The 27,536-nt window shown below is 46.1% G+C and overlaps 1 protein-coding gene across 1 annotated transcript in view; it reads right to left on the reverse strand.

Moving 5' to 3' along the window:
• Window positions 1-27,536, reverse strand: part of LOC138304349 (dynein regulatory complex protein 11-like) — a 411,831-nt gene that overhangs the window by 209,071 nt on the left and 175,224 nt on the right. Inside the window, exons 8-9 of the mRNA XM_069244325.1 lie at window positions 25,605-25,736; window positions 19,886-19,961 (exon numbers count right to left, since the gene is read on the reverse strand). Of these exons, the coding sequence (XP_069100426.1) occupies window positions 19,886-19,961; window positions 25,605-25,736 (208 nt within the window). The remainder of the gene's footprint in view (window positions 1-19,885; window positions 19,962-25,604; window positions 25,737-27,536) is intronic.

The raw sequence follows: 27,536 nt of genomic DNA on the forward strand, positions 1-27,536 counted from the left end.
GTCCCTTGCCTCTGTGTACAAGAGGTTGTCCTCCCAGGAAACTCTATGTGAGTCACTGACATCCCCATTTTGCTGCTTGACAGCTTGCTGTCTGAGACCCTCTAATGTGGGACAGGATTGCTGTGCCACACTCAGCTCTTCCCTGGCAGGCCCCTCTACACTCAAAAGCTCAGCAGTGTCTGCTGCAAGCTCCTCTGGTGAAGGTTCTGCACAGGGAGGGAATTCTTCTTCCTCAGAAGTTGAATCATCTGTAGAGGGAGGGATAGTGGGTAGGGATTTACCCTTGATACCCCTAACTTTAGGGAGCACTTGGTCCATTGTTCCAGGATCCAAGTCACCCTGTCATTTTTGCTTTTTGGCCTGAGCCCTTGTCAAAGCAACAATATGCCCAGGAATTCCCAGCATTGCTGCATGAGCCTCCAACTCCACTTCTGCCCAAGCTGATGTCTCTAAATTGTTCCCTAGTAGACAGTCTACAGGTAAATCTGAGGCAACCACAACTTTCTTTGGACCAGTAACCCACACCCCCCCCAGTTGAGATTCACAACAGCCATAGGGTGGGTAAGAGTGTTGTTATGAGCGTCTGTCACTTGGTACTGGTGACCAAGTAGGTGTTGTTCAGGGTGTACCAGTTTCTCTATCACCATGGTAACACAGGCACCTGGGTCACTGTAGGCCTGAACCTCAACACCATTGATTAGGGGAAGTTGCTTGTACTTATCCATATTAAGGGGACAAGCAACCAAGGTGGCCAAATCAATGGCACCTTCAGAGACTAACACAGCCTCTGTGGTCTCCCTAAAAAGACCAACCCCAACTAAATTACCAAAAGTGAGCCCAGCTACTCCCTTGGATTGGGTATTAGTAGGTTTGCTCCCACCACCACTGCTATTACTAGGGGCACTAGAGGTTGCAGTAGGGGTTGTGGTAGTGGGAGGTTTGGTGTTTTTCTTTGGACAACTGGCATCAGTTGTGCAATGGCCTTTTACTTTACATAAATAACACTAAGGCTTTTTTACTTGATTAGAAGAGGATTTGGACCCACCACCCCCACCAGAGGAGTTTTGTGGGCCTGATGAAGACTCATTTTTAGATTTGTCCCCACCCTTGTCAGAAGACTTACCATCCTTCTTCTTGCCATCCTTGTCACCCCCTGTATGAACTTTTCTGTTCACTCTTGTTCTGACCCATTTGTCTGCCTTCTTTCCCAATTCTTGGGGAGAGGTCAGATCTGAGTCCACTAGATATTGGTGTAACAAGTCAGACACACAGTTATTCAGAATCTGCTCTCTCAGAATTAGATGGTACAGGCTTTCATAGTCAGAAACCTTACTGCCATGTAACCACCCCTCCAAGGCCTTCACTGAACAGTCAACAAAGTCTATCCAGTCTTGTGAGGACTCTTTTCTGGTGTCTCTGAACTTAATCCTGTATTGTTCAGTGTTTAAGCCAAATCCATCCAAGAGTGCATCCTTCAAAACTGCAAAATTATTGGCATCACTTTCTCTAACAGTAAGGAGCCTATCCCTACCCTTTCCATTGAAAGATAGCCATAGGATAGCAGCCCACTGCCTTTGAGGGACCCCCTGTACCATACAGGCCCTCTCAAGTGCAGAAAACCACTTGTTAATGTTATCCCCCTCCTTGTAAGGGGGAACTATCTTGTGCAGATTCCTGGAATCATGCTCTCTCACAGGATTGCTATCAGGAATACTGCTGCTGCCACCATGGGGTCCAAACCCCAACCCCTGTCTCTCCTTCTCCAGATCTAGGGATTCCCTGTCTAGAGCCAGCTGTTGCTGTTTAAGCTTCAGTCTGATCTCTTCCACTCTCAACTTATTGAGTTCCCTTTCTAACATTTTGTCTTCAGGGTGGGTGGGTTGGGAATGTTTAGACACTGAGGATATATTGGAACCAAAAGAGGGAGACCTGTGCCTAACAGCTTGCACTCTAACAACCTGGCCTCCAGGAACAAAAGCATCCCTACTATGATGAGAGCATTGCTAGGTGGTCTGCTAAGGGGCAGATTTGGAAGAGAACCCTGTACACCTTCCTCAAGGGGCTTCCCTGAGTCAGAGTGTGAGCTATCTCCTAACTTCTCAATTGAAGTGCCAGCTAGGGACTTATCATTCTCAATGAGCATGTTAAACAGAAATTCTCTAGAAGGGTTCTTTCCTACCACTAAACCTCTATCAATGCAGAGACTCCTTAGGCTATTAAAGTTAAGATTGTCATATGTTGTATTGACCAATTTAAGAGAAGTTCCTACATCAGACATGATAGAAGAAGGTTTAGGGACAGTGAGAAGAGAGAAAAGGTTTCAGGATGTTTTAAAGAACAGGAAAAAAAAACTTTTTCTAACTTTTTGAAACTTTTTAGAAAGTTTAGGAGTACTTTTCAGGACTTAACAGAAAGTGTAAGAGAAGAAAAGCAAAACTTTTTAGTTAGGTGTACATACACTGAACTTGTTTTGTATATTATTCTCTTATGAAAAGTACAAAATGACAAAGTGGTAAGTAGTTACAAGTACTTATCCCACCGCTGCACAACGAATGTAAGAGGCTGGCCTGGCTTGCAGTGGGTACCAGAGGTACTTACACCTTGTGCCAGGTCCAGTTATCCCTTATTAGTGTATAATAGGTGTTTCTAGCAGCTTAGGCTGATAGAAGGTAGCTATAGCAGAGCAGCTTAGGCTCAACTAGGAGACATGCAAAGCTCCTACTATACCACTGGTGTCATATGCACAATATCATAAGAAAACACAATACACAGAGATACTAAAAATAAAGGTACTTTATTTTTATGACAATATGCCAAAAGTATCTCAGTGAGTACCCTCAGTATGAGGATGCCAAATATACACAAGCTATATGTACACAATACCAAAATTATGCAGTAATAGCAAAAGGAAGTAATGCAAGCAGTGTAAAGTTACAGTAGATTGCAATAGGAGCACATAGGTATAGGGGCAACACAAACCATATACTCCAAAAGTGGAATGCGAACCACGAATGGACCCCAAACCTATGTGAGCTTGTAGAGGGTCGCTGGGACTGTAAGAAAACAGTGAGGGTTAGAAAAATAGCCCACCCCAAGACCCTGTAAGGTAGGTGTAAAGTGCACCTACAACCCCCAGAGAGCACAGAAGTCATGATAGGGGGATTCTGCAAGGAAAACCAACACCAGCAAAGCAACAACAGTGGATTTCCAGACCTGAGTACCTGTAAGAGAAGGGGACCAAGTCCAAGAGTCGCGACAGTGTCGAGAGTGGGCAGATGCCCAGGAAATGCCAGCTGAGGGTGCAAGGAAGCTGCCACCGGATGGAAGAAGCTTGGGGCCAGATGTAGGAAAAAAGCAAATTGCGACTTGCAATTTGCGAGTCCGTGCGACTCGCAAATTGCAAGTCGCAATTTGCTATGCAGAAAGGTGTCTCAGACACCTTCTGCAACTCGCAATGGGGTCGCAAAGACCCACCTCATAAATATTTATGAGGTGGGTCGCACTTTGCGACCCCATTGCGAGTATGGGCACTCACGGGGATGGTGGCCTGCTGGAGACAGCAGACCACCATGTCCGTGACTGCTTTTTAATAAAGCAGTTTTTTTTTTTTCTATCTGCAGCCCGTTTTCCTTAAAGGAAAACGAGCTGCACTTAGAAAAAAAACGAAACCTTTTGTTTCGGTATTTTTCAGAGCAGGCAGTGGTCCATAGGACCACTACCTGCTCTAAAAAATTGTTTTTGTGATCATTCACAAAGGGGAAGGGGTCCCATGGGGACCCCTTCCCGTTTGCGAATGGGTTACCATCCACTTCAAGTGGATGGTAACAGCGATTTCATTTGCGACCGCTTTCGCGGGCGCAAATGAAATTGCATAGCATTGCGAGTCGCAAATAGGAAGGGAACACCCCTTCCTATTTGCGAGTCGGAAATGCATTTTGCGAGTCGGATCCGACATGCAAAATGCATTTCTGCATAGCAGAGAGGCTTTTGCGCCTCGCAAACGGCGTTTTTCGCCGTTTGCGAGGCGCAAACCCTTTGCTACATCTGGCCCTTGGTGTTTTGCAAGAACGAAGAGGACTCTGAACTTCCCCTTTGAATAATGGATGTCCCACGTCGTGAAGAAGCTTGCAGAGGTGTTCCCACGCAGAAAGACTGCAAACAAGACTTGCTAGCTGCAAGGGTCGCGGTTAGGGTTTTTGGATGCTGCTGTGGCCCAGGAGGGACCAGGATGTCGCCACTTGGATGAGGAGACAGAGGGGGCGTCCAGCAAGTCAGGGAGCCCTCACAGAAGCAGGCAGCACCCGCAAAAGTATGGGATCAGGCACTACGAAGAGGAGTGAACTGGAGCTCACCCGAAGTCACAAAAGGGAGTCTCACGACGCCGGAGGACAACTCAGAAGGTTGTGCACTGCAGGTTAGAGTGTCGGGGACCCAGGCTTGGCTGTGCACGAAGGAAATCCTGGAAGAGTGCACAGGAGCCGGAGCAGCTGCAAATCACGCGGTACCCAGCAATGCAGTCTAGCGTGGGGAGGCAAGGACTTACCTCCACCAAACATGGACTGAAGAGTCACTGGACTGTGGGAGTCACTTGGACAGAGTAGCTGAGTTCCAGGGACCACGCTCGTCGTGCTGAGAGGGGACCCAGAGGACCGGTGATGCAGTCTTTTGTTGCCTGCGGTTGCAGGGGGAAGATTCCGTCGACCCACGGGAGATTTCTTCAGAGCTCCTGGTGCAAGAAGGAGGCAGGCTACCCCCGGAGCATGCACCACCAGCAAACAGGTGAGAAAGCCGGCAGGATGAAGCGATACAAGGTTGCAGTAGTCGTCTTTGCTACTTTCTTGCGGTTTTGCAGGCGTCCTGAGCAGTCAGCGGTCGATCCTTTGGCAGAAGGTGAAGAGGGAGATGCAGAGGAACTCTGGTGAGCTCTTGCATTCGGTATCTGAAGAATTCCCCAAAGCAGATACCCTAAATAGCCAGAAAAGGAGGTTTGGCTACCTAGGAAGGAGGATAGGCTAGTAAGAAAGGTAAGAGCCTTTCAGAAGTAGTCTCTGACGTCACCTGATGGCACTGGCCACTCAGAGCAGTCCAGTGTGACAGCAACACCTCTGTTTCCAAGATGGCAGAGGTCTGGGGCACACTGGAGGAGCTCTGGGCACCTCCCCTCGGAGGTGTAGGTCAGGGGAGTGGTCACTCCCCTTTCCTTTGTCCAGTTTCGCGCCAGAGCAGGGCTGGGGATCCCTAAACCGGTGTAGACTGGCTTATGCAGAGATGGGCAGCATCTGTGCCGATCAAAGCATTTCCAGAGGCTGGGGGAGGCTACTCCTCCCCAGCCTTGACACCTATTTCCAAAGGGAGAGGGTGTAACACCCTCTCACTGAGGAAGTCCTTTTTTCTCCCTTCCTGGGCCAGGCCTGGCTGGACCCCAGGAGGGAAGAAACCTGTCTGAGGGGTTGGCAGCAGCAGCAGCTGCAGTGAAACCCTGGGAAAGGCAGTTTGGCAGTACCCGGGTTCTGTGCTAGAGACCCGGGGGATCATGGATTTGTGACAATTCCATGATCATAGACATGTTACATGGCCATGTTCGGAGTTACCATTGTGACGCCATACATAGGTAGTGACCTATGTATAGTGCACGCGTGAAATGGTGTCCCCACACTCACAAAGTCTGGGGAATTTGCTCTGAACAATGTGGGGGCACCTTGGCTAGTGCCAGGGTGCCCACACACTAAGTAACTTTGCACCCAACCTTCACCAGGTGGAGGTTAGACATATAGGTGACTTATAAGTTACTTATGTGCAGTGGTAAATGGCTGTGAAATAACGTGGACGTTATTTCACTCAGGCTGCACTGGCAGGCCTGTGTAAGAATTGTCAGATCTCCCTATGGGTGGCAAAAGAAATGCTGCAGCCCATAGGGATCTCCTGGAACCCCAATACCCTGGGTACCTCAGTACCATATACTAGGGAATTATAAGGGTGTTCCAGTATGCCAATGTGAATTGGTGAAATTGGTCACTAGCCTGTTAGTGACAATTTGGAAAGCAGAGAGAGCATAACCACTGAGGTTCTGATTAGCAGAGCCTCAGTGAGACAGTTAGTCATCACACATACAGGGCACACTAAAACAACATATATACAGTGAAATATGGGGGTAACATGCCAGGCAAGATGGTACTTTCCTACAATCTCGTTTTCCTTTAAGGAAAATGGGCTGCATTACAAACAAAAAAAACTGCTTTATTGAAAAGCAGTCACAGACATGGTGGTCTGCTGTCCGCAGCAGGCCACCATCCCAGTGAGGGCCACCATTCGCAAGGGGGTCGCAAATTGCGACCCACCTCATGATTATTCATGAGGTGGGCATTTGTGACCCCCTTGCGAATCGCAGATGGTGTCAGGGACACCATCCAACATTTGGATTTGCGACTTGCAAATTACGCCTTGATATGCCAAAACGAAATTGGGATAGCTTTTTTTCTCTTCTGGAGGGAGTGTGGTATGGCAGTTTGAGCTGGACTGTTCCTATGAGAGCAGGAACAAGACTGATTTGCATTTGACCTTCATCATTTTTAGAGTGGCATACTGGGTGAAAATCAGTCAATTGGGATATGGCCCTGAGTGATTGGCACTGGCTGAGACTAATTCAAGAATCCACCCATCACTTTGTTCTTGTTGCATTACACTACTGATCCATTCCCAGTAATTAGCTCTCATATATTGTTAACCACTCCCAGGACTCCACTTTAGATGGCAGACTTCCAGTACATATAAATCTCACCCCATTGCTCTATAGATACCACTCCTAACACAGAGGATGCACTCTAAGTTCCAAGCACTCTCATATCTGTAAAAAGGTTATACCATCTAGCTCCCTTTCTTCAGAGGAAACACTCTGTAGGAAAATGGCTCCTACTGCAGTTACCCCCCCCCCTCTTTTTGCCTGACATTGGTGCTGACTTGACTGAGAAGTGTGCTGGGACCCTGCTAACCAGGCCCCAGAACTAGTGTTCTTTCACTTAAAATGTATCATTGTTTCCACAACTGGCACACCCCTGGCACACAGATACGTCCCTTGTAAAAGGTACCAGTGGTACTAAGGGCCCTGTGACCAGGGAAGGTCCCCAAGTGCTGCAGCATATGTTGTGCCACCCTAAGGGACCCCTCACCTAACACATGCACACTGCCATTGTAGATTGTGTGTGTTGGTGGGGAGAAAAAGGCAAAGTCGACGTGGCATCCCCCTCAGGATGCCATGCCCACAAAATACTGCCTGTTGCATAGGTAAGTCGCCCCTCTAGCAGGCCTTACAGCCCTAAGGCAGGGTGCACTATACCACAGGTGAGGGCATAGCTGCATGAGCAATATGCCCCTACAGTGTCTAAGTCTATTCTTAGACATGGTAAATACAGTGTGGCCATATTAAGTATATGGTCTGGGAGTTTGTCAAAAACTAACTCCACAGCTCCATAATGGCTACACTGAATACTGGGAAGTTTGGTATCAAACTTCTCAGAATAATAAACCCAAACTGATGCCAGTGGTGGATTTGTTAAAAAATGCACACAGAAGGCATCTTAGAGATGCCCCCTGTATTTTACCCAATCCTTAAGTGCAGGACTGACTGGTCTGTGCTAGCCTGCTGCTGAGAGAAGAGTTTCTGACCCCCTGGGGTGAGAGCCTTTGTGCTCTTTGAGGACAGAAACAAAAGCCTGCTCTGGGTGGAGGAGCTTAACACCTCCCCCATGCAGGAACTGTAACACCTAGCAGTGAGCCTCAAAGGCTCAGGCTTCCTGTTACAATGCCCCAGGGCACTCTAGCTAGTGGAGATAACCGCCCCCTGGACACAGCCTTCACTTTTGGCGGCAAGTCCAGGGGAGATAATGAGAAAAACAAGGAGGAGTCACCCACCAGTCAGGACAGCCCCTAAGGTGCCCTGAGAAGAGATGACCCCTGCCTTTAGAAATCCTCCATCTTGGTTTTGGAGGATTCCCCCAATAGGAATAGGGATGTGCCCCCCTCCCCTCAGGGAGGAGGCACAAGGAGGGTGTAGCCACCCTCAAGGACAGTAGCCATTGGCTACTGCCCTACCAGACCTAAACACACCCCTAAATTTAGTATTTAGGGGCACCTAGAACCCTGGAAATTAGATTCCAGCAACCTGAAGAAACAAGAAGGACTGCTGACCTACAAGCCTGCAGAGAAGGAGGAAGCCGACAACTGCTTTGGCCCCAGCCCTACCAGCCTGTCTCCAACTTCGAAAACCTGCTCCAGTGACGCCTCCGACAGGGACCAGCGACCTCTGAAGCCTCAGAGGACTGCCCTGGACTCAAGGACCAAGAAACTCCTGTGAAAAGCGGCCCTGTTCAAAACCAGCTACTTCTTTGCAACAAAGAAGCAACTTCCAAAGACTTCACGTTTCCAGCCGGAAGCGTGAGACTTCACACTCTGCACCCGACACCTCCGGCTCGAGATCCAGAGAACAAACACCTCAGGGAGGTCTCCCCGGTGACTGCAAGCCGGTAAGTAACCAGAGACGACCCTCCTGATCCCCCACAGTGATGCCTGCAGAGAGAACCCCGAGGCTCCCCCTGACCGCGACTGCCTGGAATATGGGCACCGACGCCAGGAACCAACACTGCACCTGCAACCCCCAGGACCTGAAGGAACCAAACTTCGACGCAGGAGTGACCCCCAGGCGACCCTCTGCCTAGCCCAGGTGGTGGCTGCCCCAAGGAGCCCCCCCTGTGCCCGCCTGCACCGCTAGAGTGACCCCTGGGTCCCTCCATTGAAATCAATACTAAACCCGACGCCTGCTTTGCATACTGCACCCGGCCGCCCCTGTGCCTCTGAGGGTGTGTTTTGTGTGCCTACTTGTGTCCCACCCAGTGCTCTACAAACCCCCCTGGTCTGCCCCCGAGGACGCAGGTACTTACCTGCTGGCAGACTGGAACCGGAGCACCCCTATTCTCCATAGGCGCCTATGTGTTTTGGGCACCTCTTTGACCTCTGCACCTGACCGGCCCCCAGCTGCTGGTGTGGTAACTTTGGGGTTGCCTTGAACCCCCAACGGTGGGCTGCCTATGCCCCAGGACTGAGACTTGTAAGTGTTTTACTTACCTCCTAATCTAACCTTTACTTACCTCCCCCAGGAACTGTTGATTTTTGCAGTGTCCACTTTGAAAATAGCTTATTGCCATTTGTACAAAGACTGTACATGATATTGTTTTCATTCAAAGTTCATAAAGTATCTAAGAGAAGTGTCTTACATTTAAAGTGTTGAATGTAAATCTTGAACCTGTGGTTCTTAAAATAAACTAAGAAAATATATTTTTCAGTATAAATACCTATTGGCCTGGAGTAAGTCTTTGAGTGTGTGTTCCTCATTTATTGCCTATGCGTGTACAACAAATGCTTAACACTACCCTCTGATAAGCCTACTGCTCGACCACACTACCACAAAATAAACATTAGAATTATCTACTTTTGCCACTATCTTACCTCTAAGGGGAACCCTTGGACTCTGTGCACACTATTTCTTACTTTGAAAAAGTATATACAGAGCCAACTTCCTACACACTCCATACCAAGTACACCAAACTTGCAAACCTTGTTGAAAACGTTGCAAAACCTCATTGCTTGTGTCTGAGAAAGCAGTCAAGGTACCGCCACCCTTATTGCACAGGACATATTGAATTCTGGGCAGCCTTATCTGTGAATGTCCTAAACCTGACATTCTCACCTCATAAACGATCCTCAGTACCTACTGCACTTACTCTGCAGGAGAAACTGCCAATACCCAGCAACCTTATTTCAGAGGAGACATGCATTGAACAGCAATCAGATCCCATAGGTGACAATCCAATTTAGTAGTATCACTTTAACTTATATGACAGTCTTATATGACAGTTCATATGCAGCTGTGAGAGTTAAGCGGACCAGCAGAGAAAGATATCAGTCATCATACAGTAAAGAACTTTTTATCTTGTAGGTTTTGGAACCAGATGGTGTGGGGTAGCGCTTTCATCAAATGCTTTCATACTGTCAGGACTATGGTATCTGAGGAAAAGTCAGTGAGCAGTCTCATAGACCGTTTACCTCACTTTTGGGATTGGCACATCACTTGGATCGTTGTGTATACAGACTATTGAGTCATTGCTTTATTTACAGTATTTCATTCTCTGTTCTATGTCTAGTGTTTTAACATATTTGCTGTAAAGTTTGCGTTTCCAACTTATGTCTGGTATATAAATAAACAAAACAGTTTAAGAGACACTGTTGTATTTTTCAATACTTCTGCATTACAATTCACATCCAGCCCTGCGAGCCACACACCTTTGTTGTTTTTCTCTATTCTTTAGTTCTCTCAATTCCTTGGTTTGCTAGGTTGCAGCAATGCCTTGATTTACTGCTACCGATTCCCTTCTTGTTTGTGTGGCTCTACTGAGACTCTGGTGACAACAGCTTCACCAGGGCCCCTGGAAGTTGGTTCCATGCTGGCTCTAAGGATCTGACAGTGCCAGTTGGTGAATGTCTAGAAAGCATACTGCTGATGGGTTAGTTTGTGGATAAGACTGACATCACTCGGGTCACAAAATCCGCAATTCACAAAATCACAGGGTTTATAACTGCAAAATATTTTTTGAAGTCTGCAAAAAACCCTTTTACGAGTCAGCAAAGCATCTTCAACTCACACAAGTGGGTCTGAAATCAAGCCCAATTGAAATAAGGAAGGTGTGAAAGGGACTTCCGTCGAGTTGCATTTTGCAACAAAACGCATTAATAATTTGTGACTGCAACTACATATGCAAACCATCAATCAAACACCGCTAGTGAATTGGGGTAGTATCTAATTTGCAAAGGGAAAGCTTTGCCAGTAGAACTGCTTCCCCTTTAAGGACCACAGTGGGCGGCCTTGGGGACTGCAAACACTGGTTTAAGGGACCACTGTCTGCCAATCCCACGTCACAGTGACTTCTCATTCAGGGGGAAACATATAAAACCAACACCTGTCTCTCCAATGGGCTGCTTAAAAATGTTTCCTGTTGGGAATACAAAAGCAGAGTCTGACATCTGTGGTCCCCTGCAGGCTAACATCACTACATTTGCAGCCAGACAGAAGAGATCATAAATTGAGAACTGACTACAATTCTTAAGGCAGGTTGTGTTGCAACGCCCTGTAAACCGGCAATATGCAATACAATGTCTGCGCATATGTTGTATCACAATTGACGTACCCATTTTCAACCCAGTTGGTGTGCAAACTGCATATCCAAGTTTGCCAATAGGTCTTAGTACATCAGGTCATCTATTCAATGTATATATAATCATTAGTTGTTTACACTTTGCTCTGCACTCAATACCTAACACACTTACTACAAAATAGACACTCAGTGCCTAGTACTGTTAAAAGTAGGGAGAATATCAAACTACTTGGCAACCCTACAACAGAAGGAACACTATTATATAAGAGCTATACCTGTGAAAAGACACTTCATGGGCCAGATGTACAACAAAAGTTTTTGCAAGCCTGTTAATACAATGGAAACAAATTGCAAATACCTATTCGATAATCAAGATGCACGTACCTTACACTTGTTATTTTGCGACATGGAAATTGTCATTTTTTTCTCCAAATTGTGATTATCAAATTGTGAATTGGTGTTTGCAGCAGAATTGTGATTCACAATAAGGAAACAGCGCATGAGTCCTTGTCTCATTCTAACTGCATAACAACCATAACATGTCCCATATGTACAACAGGAGAGGACAGAAGAGGTGTGTGGAAAATACTTGTCTTTCTACAAAGGATTAGAAAACCTTGGGAACAGCTATCAAGGAGGGAGACACATTGGAGGATATAGCAACAGAAAAACAAAATCAGTGAGGCAGAACTGGAGATCCTAGTTAACCACTGTGTTGCAAACAATGTCACATGCTTTGGCAAATGCTTGCCAACTGTACCAGAGGCTAGTAAGCACTGTATCTGGCAAAGGGTGTAAGAAAGATTTAGTGCTGTTGGAGTAGCCAACCACAGCATCAACAGTGCATGCAAATGTGGTATGACATGCCTGAGGACACATAGGAGCATTGCTAACAGGAGGGGGGTGGTAGCTGGGACTGGAGGGGGTCCCGCCTTTGAACACCACCTGAGGAGGCTATAGAATCCACCCTTGCACCTGAGGCAGTAATTGGAGTGAGTGACAGAGATACATCTAGAGGACCACCAGTAGGTGCCTATACTTTGTGCCTCACAGCACCTTTATATCAGTATCACGGCACAGATGTGATAGTTGCCAGTGTGTCTGGTAGATTCCCCCTGGACTTGTGATGCTTACTCCATTACAAAATTATGTGTGATGTGAACAGTGCATTATAGGAGCTGTAGTTCAGTGAAGTTCTAATCCAGGTTAATAAATTATGAATGTGATTTTAAAAGTTCAATGGGCCACAACACATCCACGTCAGCAGGGATTGTGTCTTACAACATTAATCCTCCAGTAAAAGTGATATGCAGAGTAGTACCAGCTACTTGCTTAAACATACAGAATCATTTTTCCAGATGTCACCCAGGAACATGCTGAAGAAGGATGGAAAGAAGAAAGAGTGCACAGTGAACCAGAGAGAAGGGAAATATCTGTAACTGTCGAACGCCGCCAACACACATCACAGACCAGAAGACAATTACCACCAACTGGCAGTGAAAACCCCAACACAGACAGGTAATCGTTGAGAGTTGTCTGACTTATGTAGGTCTAGAAATTGTAAAATTCCAATACCCAACAGGAGGATATGTGTAAGCCATGGAGATCCTTACAAGACGGGGAATTCTCAAATATACAATGGTACTGTAAGACAATCTGCTAAACATTATGGATACAATAACTGCAATCCTCAACTTCCAGTCAGACAAACTGAAAGTCCAGGTGGACCTTCTCAACACGCTTGCACTTTTCGTCACTGGAATAGATACAAAACTGCAAAATTTGAGTGAATTAATAGTAAGAGCTCAATCTGATACTAATGGTCAATTGGTTAGGTGTATCTCAGGATGACAGTGGAATCATTGGTAAATGAAGTTAAAAACATGGTGAATCTACAGTGGCTTCAGGCAACAGAGAACTCCCCTTCAGGCACTTTACTTGGACCTCAAGGGCTAGGGCAGCATCAATAACATAGCTTGCTACCCGCCAATGTAGACCAGCCCCCAAAAACAGCAGGATCATTAGTGCAGAATGTTGAGTTTATAGTGAATCCTCAGCCATCAAAGGCTGCGTAGAATCTATCTTTTGCTATTTAATGTGAGCATCGACTTGAAGACGAACTTCAAAACCATGGTTTGTTACCTGCACTCGCAGAACAGAATTGTCCATTAATGCTAGACCAACTTATGCCATGTGGTACACTGGAGGGTCATGACACATCCCTCCTGTTCCAATTCGCAAAAAGGGCTAGCAAAAAGAGCAAGGAAAAGATTAAGAAAGGCACCAAATAAATCCAAGAACCTAAAAAATAGCTACAAATGATAATCCAACATTGGAGAAATGGTACCCGATATTCAAACCTAACCCGAGTGAAAACAGTCAACATGGGGCTGAGCTAGCCACCATTGAGGTAGCACATAGTGCCCAGCAATTGGAGATTGGCACAGAATCCAAATTTTATTTAGCAAGGGGAATCAATCAATCTTCAACCAATACAGTTTTATCACATAATGCAAAAAAAGAGGTAGGTCATATAAAAATAAAATAAGGAGAAAGATTCTAGCCAGTACACGGAAATAGTGAACCTGAGGGAAGAGGGTTCCATGACAACTATAGGCCAAAATGCAAACAAGCATCAAACGATTAAAGTATCCCCAGAGATAGACACTGCAGAATCTAAAGACGCCTCATCTGTAGTGAGGTACTTGGTTAGACCCACAGTAAGAGAATAGTATTTAGCACATGACAAGGGCTGCGAGACACAACCAGGAATGCCAGTATAAAATTTCCATAGTAACTCTACTAAGCTCATTTTTATACCCAAATATCAAGAGGGCCATCCTACATTCTCAATTGTAGTGCAATCTTAAAACTCATAATAACGATTCTGTCACTATCTGCTCTCACGTCTGCGGATATTCAGGCCTTTCAATTTAATCTGGATCTCTCCAATTCATCATGTGAAACTACAGTGGTCACATGGTTAACTCCGGAAATAGCAAACAGAGTACAGGTGCAGTTTGCTTAGTTGGGTATCGGAATTATGAAAAAGCTCCCTTGAAATATCCATCTATATTAAATCCATCATCACCCTTCAATGAAGAGAAGGCACACAACCCCCACTCTTATTAATCAATCAATCAATCAGTTTTTGTAGAGCGCAACTACTCACCCATGAGGGTCTCAAGGCTGTGGGGGTGAGGGGGTGGTGGCGGGGCAGGCGGACGGACAGAGCCTAATCCGAATTTCCACATCTTGAGGAACTTCCTGAACATGGTGAGCAATGCGCTTTGTCTGAGGTGCATGGGTAGGTTGTTTCAGCTCTTTGCTGCGAGATATGCGAAGAACCTTCCTCCGGCGGTGGTTTCCATATGCGTGGGATGGTGGCCAGTGCCTGCTGGGCGGAGCTGAGGGGTCTGGCGGGCTTGTGGAAGGAGATGCAGTGATTTAGTTAGGCTGGTTTGATGTTGTGAATGGGTTTGTAGTTGTAGGTGAGTAGCTCGAAAATGCTTTGTTTCTCCACCGGGAGCCAGTGGAGGGTCCTCAGGTGCTAGGAGATATGTTCCTGGTGGGGGAGGTTCAGGACGAGTCTGGCGTTGGCGTTTTGGATGAGTTGCAGCTTTCTGATGTTTTTTGTTGTGGTGCCAGCATAGAGTGCTTTGCTTAGTCGAGCTTGCTTGTGACTAAGGCGTGGGTGACTGTCCCGCGGCTGTGTACTGGGATCCATTTAAAAATCTTTCGGAGTTTAGCGGAGGGTGTGCCAGCAGGAGAAGGTGACCGTGTTTACCTGTCGGGACATTGATAGGGAGGAGTCAAACATGATTCCTGGGTCTCAGGCCTTGTCAGTCAGGGAAGGTGGGGCACTGAGAGATGTGGGCCACCAGGCGTCGTCCCAAGCTGAGGAGGAGTTTCTGAAGATGATAAGCTCGGTCTTATCTGAGTTGAGCTTGAGGCAGCTTTCTCTCATCCAGGCGGCGATGGCTTCCATTCCCGTGTGAAAGTTCCTCTTGGCCTCGTCTGGGTTTTCAGTGAGGGATATGATGGGTTGTGTGTCATCGGCGTATGACACGATGTTCATTTCGTGGCTTTGGACGATGGCTGCGAGTGGGGCCATGTATATGTTGAAGAGTGTTGGACTCAGGGAGGATCCCTGAGGAACTCTGCAGGTGACTTCTGTAGGTTTGGATGTGTAGGGTGGGAGCCTGACTCTCTATGTTCTTCCAGAGATGAGGAGTGGATCCATTGCAGGCCTTTTCCACTGATTCCTGCATCGTGGAGTCTGATGCATAAGGTGCTGTGGAAGAAGGCTGCTGAAAGGTCAAGGAGCATGAGTGCTGCGGTGTGGCCATGGTCTAGGAGTGTACGGGTGTACTCGGTGGCTGCAAGAAGAGCTTTCTCTGTGCTGTGGTTGCTGCAGAACCCGTACTGGGAGGTGTCGAGTGAGTTGTTGTCCTCGATGAATTGCCGCAACTGTGAGTTGGGCCGGAAATTCTTTAGCTCTGATGGGTCAGCCAAGGGTTTCTTCTTCCAGTCTTTGGGGAAAGTGGCTGTGTTGACGGAGCAGTTCATTGTCTTTTGAAGCACGGGGGCGATGGATGTGCTGGCTCTGATGTAGATGTGGTGGGGGCAGGGGTCTGTGGGAGCTCCGGAATGAGTGCTGTTCATAATGCTTTCTGTTTCCTCAGTGGTGAGAGTGGACCAGCTGTGGATGTTTTGGGTAGGTTCTGGGGGGGTCGGTCGTCGGTTCTGATGCTGGGCTGGTTCTCCGGGAGGAAACTGCTGTAAATGTCCTTGATCTTGCGGTGGAAGAAGGTGGCGAGTCTTTCACAGAGGTCTTGCGATGAACGGATGTTGGTGGATTTGGAGAGGGGACTGGTGAATTTGTTGGTAACCATGAAGAGTTCCTTCGTGTTGTGCATGGAGGAGTTGATGCGTTCCTGGAGTGTGTTTTTTTCGCATTCTTTATGCGTTGGTGGTGGAGGTCTTCGCTGGTTCATCTGTTTCTCCATTTCTTCTCTAGCCGCCTGCAGGTGCGCTTGGATTCTAGGAGTTCGGTGGTGAACCAGCAGGCTTTCTTTGGGATGCCCTTGGCCGATGTTGAAGGGAGGAGGGCTAGGGGGTCAGCGCATTCGGTGATCCAGGAGTTGAGGTTTCGTGCTGCGGTGTTGGCGTCACAGGAGGGAGGTGGGTGTCATTTGGCGAGTGTCATGGTGAGTTGCTCATCGGAAATTTCATTCTATTTCCTGCGGGGGGGCCTGGGGTCGTGGGTTCGGCTGCTGGGTGTGGTGATGGTGAAGTGTAGGTAGTGGTGGTCTGTCCAGTCCGGGGTGGAGATGGTCTTGATGGTAAAATGGTTGCTTGAGGTAAAGATGGGGTCCAGCGTGTGCTCTGCGGCGTACATGGGTGGGGTGATCAGTTGTCTGAGGCCGAGGGTGGCGAGGTTGTTGAGTAGGGAGGTGGTATTTTGGTCGTTGCGGTCCTCGGGGTGACAATTTAGGTCGCCGAGGCGGAGGTAGTCAGAGGACGGCAGGGCCTGGGGGGTGGAGATGTCGATAATGGTATTGATGAGTGCTGTGGGGGGACCGGGCGGTCTGTAGACCAGGGTGCCGTGGATGGAGGAGTTGTGATCGGCGTGGATCAGGAAGTGAAGGTGTTCCATTGTGGTGCAGTGCTCCTCCGTGTTGGCCGTGGTGCGTAGTGAATACTTGTGTACGATGGCAAGTCCTCCGTCCGGCCTGGAAGGCCAGTTCTTCCTTAGGATACTGTAGCCATCTGGGATAGCAATGGCGATATCTGGTCCAGAGGTGGGGTGGTCCAGGTCTCGGTTAGGAAAGCAATGTCTGGTCGGGCAGAGTCAATCAGGTCTCAGAGTTCGGTGGAATGCTTATGAAGGGAGCATATGTTCAGAAGGAGGCAGTTGATGAGGTTGTAGAGGGTGTCTGTGTTTCCGGGTGTGGAGTCTTTCTTCTGATTGTTGTGGCTGAAACTGAAGTTGCAGTTCCGGCAGGAGAAAGGTCTGCAGGTGTCTTTGGGAGATGCAGTGCAGCAGTCGCTGAGATGTTTAGTGTTGAGGCGGTGGAGGGCCTGGGGGCGTTGTAATGGAGGATGGCCTGGGGATGGCTCGTCGGAGACCCGCAGATTCTGGTGCTGGGCGTGGTCCAGGCAAGGAGGGGCGCAGATGGGAATTGCCTTCGGTGAACCAGCAGCATGGCCGCACTGCAGCCATCATTCAAAAGGGGAGGGAGGCGGGGGTTCGGTCAGCTGGGAGGGCGGGAAAGGCGCTTCGTGGGAAGGGGAGCGGGGCCACAGGGGCAGCAGCGACACAGGAGGAGAGGGGCAAGCGGGAGGAGAAAGGGCAGGAGAAAAGGACCCTCAACAACAGTCCTCTTTGATTCTATGAGGTGATATTGGCCAGCTATCTAAACCAGGTCATATGAGGAAGTTTAAAATTACAAGATCAACTGTTAAACAATGCATAGGCAAAGAAAATGTCAAGTAATACTACCCAATCCAAGGACTGGTAATGGCTTCTGTCACTTCTTTTGGGCCTTAGAATAATCAGTGAAAACTGAATAGCAGCAATGATTTATGTGACTGTTGAAAAACAACTGTCAATGAGATTCTGTTCCTAGAATGTCCACAGTCTCATGAGACTCTTGGGAGACCTAGAGGCCATTTCAAATCCAGTACAGTTCACAGTGGCGGAACATCTATCATGGGTACTTCCAGGGTAGCTAGCCACAAGGTCTGTGATCAGATATGCAGCATTACACACAATTTTTAAGTGTAAGGAGTGTTGGTTTTACCGGCTTCGGAAGATATGTTCTGTAACAGAGGGAGGGTAGTTCAGGACACAGTAGTGGCTTGCGGGCCGCGGAAGGTGCGGGGCGGGGAGGCGCGGGAGGGAGGTAATAAACATTGAATTTAATTTTTTTTTTTTAAATCACTTACCTCCTCCGCTGCTCCTCTGTCCCTCGACGATCCTCGCTACAAGCACAGGCTCCCAGCCTGCCCTGCGCCAATCCTGATGCTGCTCAGAGCAGCGTCAGGGTTGGCTGTGAGCGCCCAGCCAGGGCGCTCACAGACAGACCGGGAGACTGTGCTGGCTCTCTCCAGCCCAGCAACTTTGTTGCTGGGCTGAAGCGAGCCTACAGCGCATGTGTGTTTGGCCGGCCCGAGACATAGTTTATTATCGTTTTCTTTATAAGGTTTTGCAGCTGCCGCTGCTGGCGGGTGGGCAACGCTCTTCCGCCCAAACGGAGGAGCAGCCACTGTCAGGACATCTGTCCTATCTACACATCCATTCACATGAGGAAAATATGCAGTACCATAGAATAGCACCTTGGCATATTCAATTTCTTTAATTGTATTTGGAAAAGAGATGTGATTGGATATTCTTGGCAGCACTGCATCTAGGAAAGTACAAAAAAGCAAAACACAATGCACTCTTTGACACTTTTCCTGCAGTTGCGCCAATACCCTGACAGCTGCAAGAGGCTAGGTGGTGCAGTAATTATAAGGCTCATACTTGTGTGGGTATAACCATGCTACTATGGGTGTTTGGGCCTATTATTAGATATATATTTAGCTCATCAGTGAGGGCCAGGATGACCTGGCAACTGAGTCTGTATTTATTACAGACTACCTCCTCTGTTTGGTCAGATACTGTGATACCATAAACAACCTGTCTTGGCTCCTTTTCCTTGTCTGCTGCAATGCCAATAGCCGCATCCTTATGGCCCTCACATATAGTGTACAATTTTGGATGAAAAACTCTTTCTTGTCCCCCTTTTATGTTTTGCACCTGGTTAACACCTGCTCCTACTTGGTATTAATTTGCAAGTGAAAAACAACTGATTTGCAATCATTCACAATTTGAGAATGGTTAGAGGAGTCCATTTGCAATTCACTAGTAATCAAATTTAGGAAACTGCTATGTCATGTAAAAAATAATGGAATTACCTATTTGTTAGCTGTGGCAGTCCACTGTGCACAATTAGCAGTCACAAACCAGTTTACGAATGGATTGTGACTCTAAACTTTAGTACGTATGGTACATCCGGTCCCAGATACACAGCAGTACCACCTCAAAGAATGCATCATCTCTGCCCAGTCCACAGCTCACAAGATGAAAGGCAGCACCCATCGACAAGGTACATTTGGAAACACAGCACTCATTCATTGTAAGTCCCACACAGTGAAACACAACACTGACTAAATGGTAATTTGGAGAATTACATGACCATTTCAGTTTCATATGGTTACTCTCACCTATCACAAAAACAATCAGCACCCAGTGAGACACGTTTGAAACAATGCACCCTCACACATGTAACAGAGGGGAGTACAGCATCCTCTCAAAGGGATCATAGTCACAGACAACAAGCTCCGAAAGGTGTGCACAAGGAAATAAAGCATCCGCTCAAAGACACATATGGTGAAACGCAACACATTTGAATACATCAAACATGGAATCAGTAAATGCACTAAAGTGTCAGGGTACAACACAGCAATAAAACAAACGGTCACAGAATAAGTGCACCACCAAATCACAGGGATGGATTAGGAAACACAACTAAATCACTAGCTCCTTCATCATTCATCATTCATCTTCTTTCGAATACCTACAAACCATTGATCTTGGTTTTCTACTGTTAGTGCCTAAGGTATACATCTGTACTTACTCTTGTAGATCTTCTGTCCGTTCTGTATGTCTGGGATGAATTTGGATGGAGCAAGGAGCAGGCCAGGATCTTCCTCCTGGAAGACAAAGAACCATTCATTAATTTGTTCCAATTCTGAACTGAAGGGACCAGGTGAGGGAATAAAGAGGTGGGTTATGTCTCTTAAAGGGACTTGCCTTTGGAATTCAGTTCAAGCATGTGTTACTATAGGACCCTAATGTAATGCATAAAATCAACCACCTAGGTAATGGTACCTGAGGCATCGGCACAACATCACTGCAGCTGTAGACCCAAGACACAACATTTAGTCAATCACAGCTAAAAGGACCTCAGACAAGTGGCCAGGTACAGACAATACTGTTTCATCTTGAATTGAGACCCATTCCAGACACCGCCAATTCTAATAACTTTTATGTTCATGGATGAACTGTGGTTTTTCATGGCTTCCACATAGTTAGTGTAGTTTTATCTTGTTGTAGACTCTGAATTTTACAAAAAAACTGTCAGGAGACATGCCAGGAGACACGCCATACATCAGCCTCACAGAAACTATGCGTAGCTAATACAAAAATCCAGTAACAAAATCTATAGAGACCAGAGAGTGTTAGTCGATAGAATATCAGCACCACAGACACGTAGACCCTGAACAATTTGAGAGCTGCAGAGAATGGAGAAAACTCCCCATGGCGCATCAATCACAGCAGTTTAAGGTGTTGATAGATCTGTATAACTACATAGGCTTGAATCTTACATTACAAAATCAAACCATCAGTTGTGGAACTGAAGACTCCAGGACGAGAAGTATATAATTGGAGCACTGTCTCTATTTGCACCGCAGCTCAGCTTTGAACAGGTGCACGAGGAGTAAGCAGGAACACTGTGCCCTATTAAAATCAATAGGCTGCCTCCTGGGCAGCCACACACTTGCACTCCTTTCCGGGCAGTGTATTAATGAAAGACAAAGCAGCTGTTTGAAGCAGCCGTTTCGTGTTTTACTGTGCAGACAGTATCCACCTGCAGTTCAAAGGGGGAAAGAAATACCCCTGCAGATAGGTGCAGAGATGAACTGCACCAATTTGCATGGGGATGTCTGGGGGTGTCCATGGGGTTCCTTGTTACCCCCGCAGGGGACTGCTCTCATGGGCACACCCATTGTGCGCTACCTTGTTGTGACGCACAGTGAGTGCTCCTCCTACAGCTTCTTTGCCTCTGCGCATGGGTCCATAATACTACACTGGCACAGAGGCAAAGGTATTTCTTCACTTGCGTGTGTCCACACCCCCATGCAAATGAGGGAGCACCCCTTCTCGAACATAGCCAGCACTATATGTACACTAGCACTATCTGTATCACAGAAGAGGTATGCAAGCATCTGCACCCTATTCTATAAAACTACTGTGGAGTACGCAGAAATCTGGTGCACATGGCCACTGCACCAAAGGGGCGCTGTATGTAGTAATGGCCCAGATTTTACATTTTACGTAGGCGTGTCACAATATTGACCAACAGTGCCAGGTGTTTTAAGCTACAACCAATGACACTAGTCAGTATGCTTTTTTTGCCATGTCCTGGGTCCAAGGTATATGTTAAGGTTTCATTAAAATGTTGCAAAGATTTTTGAATATTTGAATATTACTGCCCTTAATGCTAATTGCAATATTGCAATTTGCTATCTCAATGGAACTTTGTCAAAACGTGGATTAGACAGGAGAATAACATTTCTACAGGGAGGTGGAAGATTCCCTATAGAGACCGCATGTCTGTAAATATGAAACCAATAAATAAATGGTTTCCCTAAAAATTCACAAAGTGTTCCTTTTTAGGCCGTCTCGATACACTATTCTTTTTACATACAAGCAGATACATGCAAGGATAAACTGGACTTCCCAGCAGTTTTTCATTACCTGGATTTGAAGAGCCTCACATTTCCACTATTTGAAAGCTGGGTTACTCTAATATGAGAAATAGTTAGAGACAATAACTGAGCATCATTTTCCTTCTCTCAGTACTTTCAAATACAGATTGGTTTGGGGGAATTTAAGGAATGCACCCAAGTGACAAGATGACGTGTGGATCCAATTAGTCACAATGAATAACTGGATGAGTTGATGGACCTTACGATAGACTGAAATTGACTTGGGGACACACGATTACGCACTATCCTGCTCATTTTTTACATCGTGGTCATGATTAAATATTTGGAAACATCTCTAGATATTGGTCTGAAGAAATGGGAAAATTGAATGTGCTTGGGACATGAGCTTTGTTTTTTGTATTTATTTCTTACACGAGTAACAGCAGCAATATATCTGACGTGTCCATACTTTTTAGTCAGGATTTTGAAACTGCATGGTACAGCACACACCATGATCTTTTCAAGCTTAGATTTTGTTTGATTATAGACTGTTAATTGTTGTACAATACCATTCCATCTTGTTTTAAAAATGTGCTCTCCAGGATACACCACAGTTTCACATTGTATGCCACGTGTGCAGTCCAGAAATATACCAAGCAAGTGGACAGTAATTTGGAACATTTCCGGAGCTCACATGAGAAGAGCTATCTTTTTCCCCAATAACTGATTTATTTTTCTCCTAGGTTCAACTCCTTTTTGTTAAAAAAAGAAGCCGGGTCCTAGTCTTCCCTGGCAGATTTGTTTAAAACTGTTCACTTACTATGGGTTTGATTGCCTCACTTGGGTGGACAGAGAGGGGAGGGGAGGACAGGATGGGAGTCAGCGGGTCTGCAGTAAAAGGGAAGGTTGAGTGCTAAAAAAGGAGCACCAAAGTCAATTTTAGGAAAATACTTTTTATGTAAATAGATCAGGACTTCCCCTAGCTAATGAAAAATAGTTGGTTTAGCATTATGCCAGAGATCACCCCTAGATGTGGGAGTGTAGGACAGAACTATTTAGACAGTGAATAGGGCTTCCAAATAATGAGTCTATGATGCAAAATAGGAGCTTGTGGATCTGCTCGGCCAATGCCTGTGGGCTAAATGACAAAGCCAAGAAGGGTAAGGATGCGCTAGGTCTTAGAGCTTTGGGGGTGATATCATCTGTAATCAAGAAAAGCACATTGCAAAGGAAAGGAGAACTCTGCTATAAGTCCCTGGGTATACCATCCTGACCTGTACATTTCAAGGGCCAACGTCCTGGGGTGTGGCAAAACTAGCTAGAAACAATAGGGTTGTGGTGAAACAGAGCTCAGTGGAAACATTAGTAAGATGAGCAATAATGGACTGTCAGATTAGAGGTCTAAACTTCACTCTATGTTCTGTATACGAATCCAATCTGGATGAAGCTACGGTTATGGATTGTCTGGATCTTGAGCTATCTTCATGGTCAACGCCTCTTGTGGTGTGCAACGATTTAAATCTCCATATGGAGGTCAGAGGGTATTGCCGCAGTAAAGGCAGTATTGTGGCACGAAGCCGTTAGTTTACAAAGCAGTTCATCAGCTGATGAGAGATCATGGCCCAGTCAATGTGTGATATAAGTTGAAAACATCAGACCCTGGGTATATATATTTTTATTACCCCCATAAGAAATTTGTACGATTGGACAATTATTTATCTCAGCAGACCTGGAAAGAAAAGTAGGGACTTAAAGACACTCTAGGGTTTTTTCAGACCAGAATCCCTTGGTCTTGAAAGTTTTGGTGGAGGGTACAACTAGGCCAGCACAGAAATTGACATTCCACAGGAAACTGCTCCTTAAGTACCAGTAAAATCAGCATATAAGTAGAAGGCTATGAGACTTACTGACAATAATAATAAATAGAGGTACTGCAGTGGATATTGTAGTCTGTAGGCGGATTTTGTAGTCTGGGACTCACTAATGGCGGGAATCAGGGGCGAGACCTTGAGTTATAGTCTACATAATCTGACACAGAAGGCCAGGGAGACTCAGGGGTTTTACTAAGAGCTTTCTGAACTAGAGGGGAGGATTGTAAGGCTGATAGTGGCAGGGTAGGATGACCAGGAAATGCAACAAAAGATCACAGTAGTCAAGGACAGGATAAATAGCAATTACATTAGGGAGATTGCTGAGAAATAACAAAGTTACAGATTAGAAAGCTAAGAGCATGACAAGAATGTAGGCAGACTGCTGGTTCAGCGTACAAAGCAGAAAGAGGCAAATAGGGGTATAGACGCTTTATTGCATAAGGAAGGATGCCAGGTTAGTACTCCAGAGAGGATTAAAGGAGTATTTAAGGAACACTATGAAGAACTCTATAAAGAAGATATACTTCCCCTTCGAAGCAGATTGAAGGCATTTGTAGACACAACCAATGAACGAGGAAGAAGATCAGGCCTCTCTGGATCTGTTGTTAACCCCATAGAAAGTAAACATGGTATTAAAATATCTAGCCCCTGGTAAAGCAACTAGGCCCAACTACATACCCTTAGAATGTTACTAAGTATTTTATAATCCCAAACTTGCTCGGATATGGTTTGAGCTTTCCTTGGTGTCCAGAGGGAGGGGTTGGCCCCAGCTTCTTGGAGGGCTACCAAAATAGTGATTTTTAAGAGGAAGTGGAAACCTCCATTGAACCCATGGTCAATGGAGGGCAATCACTTTGTTTGATTCAGCTGAAGTAACAAGCACCCCACTGGATATGATCCTGCTTGATGCAGTGAAAGCTTTCGACCGGATCTCTTGGCAGTACCTCTGGGAGATTTTAAGGTACCAGGGCCTTGGACATGGCTTAATTAAAGCTTCAAAGCTTTAAGGGCACCATATTACAGTATGAGTGCTAGACTGCAATCCCTGGGGATGGAGTCAGATAAAATTGTAACTACCAGGAGGACAAGGCATGGCTGTCCATGCTCTCCATTCCTATCTGAGTTATATATAGATTCTTTTATTAGTAGGTTGGAAAGGAACCCCCTAATAAGGTCAATGACACTGAACAGCGTTGACACTAAAACCTTGGCTCATGCTGACGACCTAGCCCTTGTTACTCCAGATCCGGTGGGTGCTCTGGCTGAAGTAGAACGGGAGGCCAAGATATTTGGGAACACAGCGGGCTACCACCTAAACAAGCAAAAAAATCAAATAGTCTGCACCAGTGATATAAATCTGAAGGACCAATGAAGAGAAGACAGTGCAACTTACTTAGCTGTAAGGATTAAGGCTGGAGCAAGGCATTAAGCAAAATAAATGTTACACCAATGATGGCTAGGGCTACGCAAGATTTGAGGAGAATTAACAACCTGAATCTAATGCTCCTTAGAAGATGTAACATCATCAAAATGATAATACTCCACAGAATTTTAGATTTGTTCAGAGCCATCCCACTGGATAGTTTTCGAAGCTGGAGACCATGTGCACTATTTGTTTGTGGCAGTACAAAATGGTAAGAAAAGCTCCAAGCTTTATGACGCTCTCCAGAAGCAAGGGTGATTGGGCTGCCCCTAACTTTAGATATTATTTTTGGTCATGTACGCTGCAGCACATGGGGATCTTATTTACAGGAGCGCAGTATCAGGACTCAACTCCTTCCAGGCACTCATCCATTTAGGAGCTAACGTTGGGCTCAGAGGCCAAGGGTTGTTTCCTAAGGAATATCAACTATAGCTACTACAAGAAGGTTTTAAGGCAGTGAGGGGGGCGTTTTAGGTTTGGAGAAGTCAAGAAAAGGACAAACTAAATATAATAAGTATAACCCTTTGTGGGGATCACCAATTTTCCCTGCTATATTTAAGATCATTTTACCTCTTTCTTCCCTTTCTTTTTTTCTTTTTCTTTCTTTTCCTTTTCTTTCCTCTCCTTTTCCTTCTTGTCTTTATCTTTCTTTCCTTTTGCATTTTCTTCCTCCTCCTGTTTTTGATCCAGTTCTTTCTTTAGCTGATTGGAAATAAAGAATAAAAATAAATTAGTTTCAATGACCCAAACTGCATGCTGACCGAGCTGACCTTTTTTTCTAATCATGCCCCCGTTTACACTCACGCAAAAAAGAATAGATGATGGAAGAAATGCTGAACAATGTCAAACATTCACGCCCAGTCACAGATCTGTGCCTCAATCCATGTTTTCTTGCTGGCCACGCCATACCAGATTGGATCCCGCCACAAGCAAATCAGTCCTGATCCTGCTCCCCATGGGAACAGTCCAGCCCGAACTGCCAGGCCAGGTCCTCCTTGGAGAGGAAACAAGCAGTTACGGGGATGCTGGGATGGCATGGTGGGCAAAAAATGATGGATTGGGATGAGGCCCGAACGATTACCAGTGGCAGAGATTAATTCAAGAATTCCATCTATCACCTTGTTAGGTCGAGCGTAGTGTTCGACGTGTTGTATACTTTTAGGTATACTTAAAATATGGGTTCAAGCAAATTCAAGCAATTTTATTTTTTGCTTCCAGTGTCCTTCAAAAATCCTTGCTTGCTAGTGGTCAGTTCTGCCTCTTTGTCCTGCCTTTTTCTCTTTGGGAGCAGCACAAATTACTGTCTTATTACGCTATGTCCTGTTTATCTCTTCTGTATGGGACTTTTTTTTCTTTAGAATTTGCCTGTTGGTCTTACACTGTGGGTGTGTGTTCAGTCCCTCCTCCCCACCAGCTTCCTCTGTAAAAATAAACCAACAGCAGAGGGGGATTTTCCAGGGCCAGCTCACTCTCGCTCTCTTCCTCTTTTTATTTTCAGTCTGTGTGGCAATAAAAGTCCCTTTCAGTAATTTACAACGCTAAGAGCTCTAACTCAGCAAACACAAGACCATTGCATTCCAAATGCTTGTTTTGGCAAAGGACCGCCCCCGCAGGGGGCATCAGGGGCCAGCGCATTAACCACTGCCGGGGACCCGGAAATTATATGTCAAAGCCGCCTCAGCGGCAAAACCAACGAAGGATGAAGGTCATCTGGCATTCCCCCTCAAGGGAAAGGGAGGAGCCCCTCTCCTTTGAGGAACAAAGAAAAGTTCAAACCCCCCAATGGGATGGGGAGACACCGCCCGCCCTCATGTTGTAGGACAGATGAAAAGGATTCTGCTGCCCAGGCAGAAATCACTTTGTGGGCAACAAGGGACAGCGCACGGGGTAGCGAGTTGAGCCTAACAGCACTAAGAGGCTACCCCCCTCACGATCAGAGAAAAGAACCAACAAAAATGGATGACCCCAAAAAGCAGCATGAAGGACGACCTCAACAACAATAGGGGTCAGAATTATGACAAGCAAATGACAAGGACTTGATTGATTTATAGCTGAGATGATGTCATGCAGCAAAGTTATGATCCTAGAGAAATGATTTATGTATGGCATATCAACTGTGATTTATGACCCGTCTCCAAATTACGATTAACAATCATAACAAATGCATGGGCAGCAATCAAAATGATTTATGACATTATAATAATGTATGGCCTTGTCATTGTGATTGATGGCTGAACCTAATGAGTGATGAGGTCAAAGATTGTCGCAAGAATCTATGCTTGTAATAAAACTGCGGCCCAATATTCCCACAAGAGATTGCAAACACACTTGGTTGTTGTGAATTTGTTTTTAAATGTGTATGGGGAATTACACTCATTGGAGTGGGCCAAGTGCGGGGGTTAATATATTTATCAGTTCTCCCTAGTTGTTCTCTGCATATTGTCTGTAAACAGCTTGATTGGAGCTAACCCTTCCATGTGAACTTTGTTGGAAATTGCAAGT

This window comes from Pleurodeles waltl, chromosome 7, assembly GCF_031143425.1.
Source record: "Pleurodeles waltl isolate 20211129_DDA chromosome 7, aPleWal1.hap1.20221129, whole genome shotgun sequence".
In the NCBI taxonomy this organism is placed as follows: Eukaryota; Metazoa; Chordata; class Amphibia; order Caudata; family Salamandridae; genus Pleurodeles; species Pleurodeles waltl.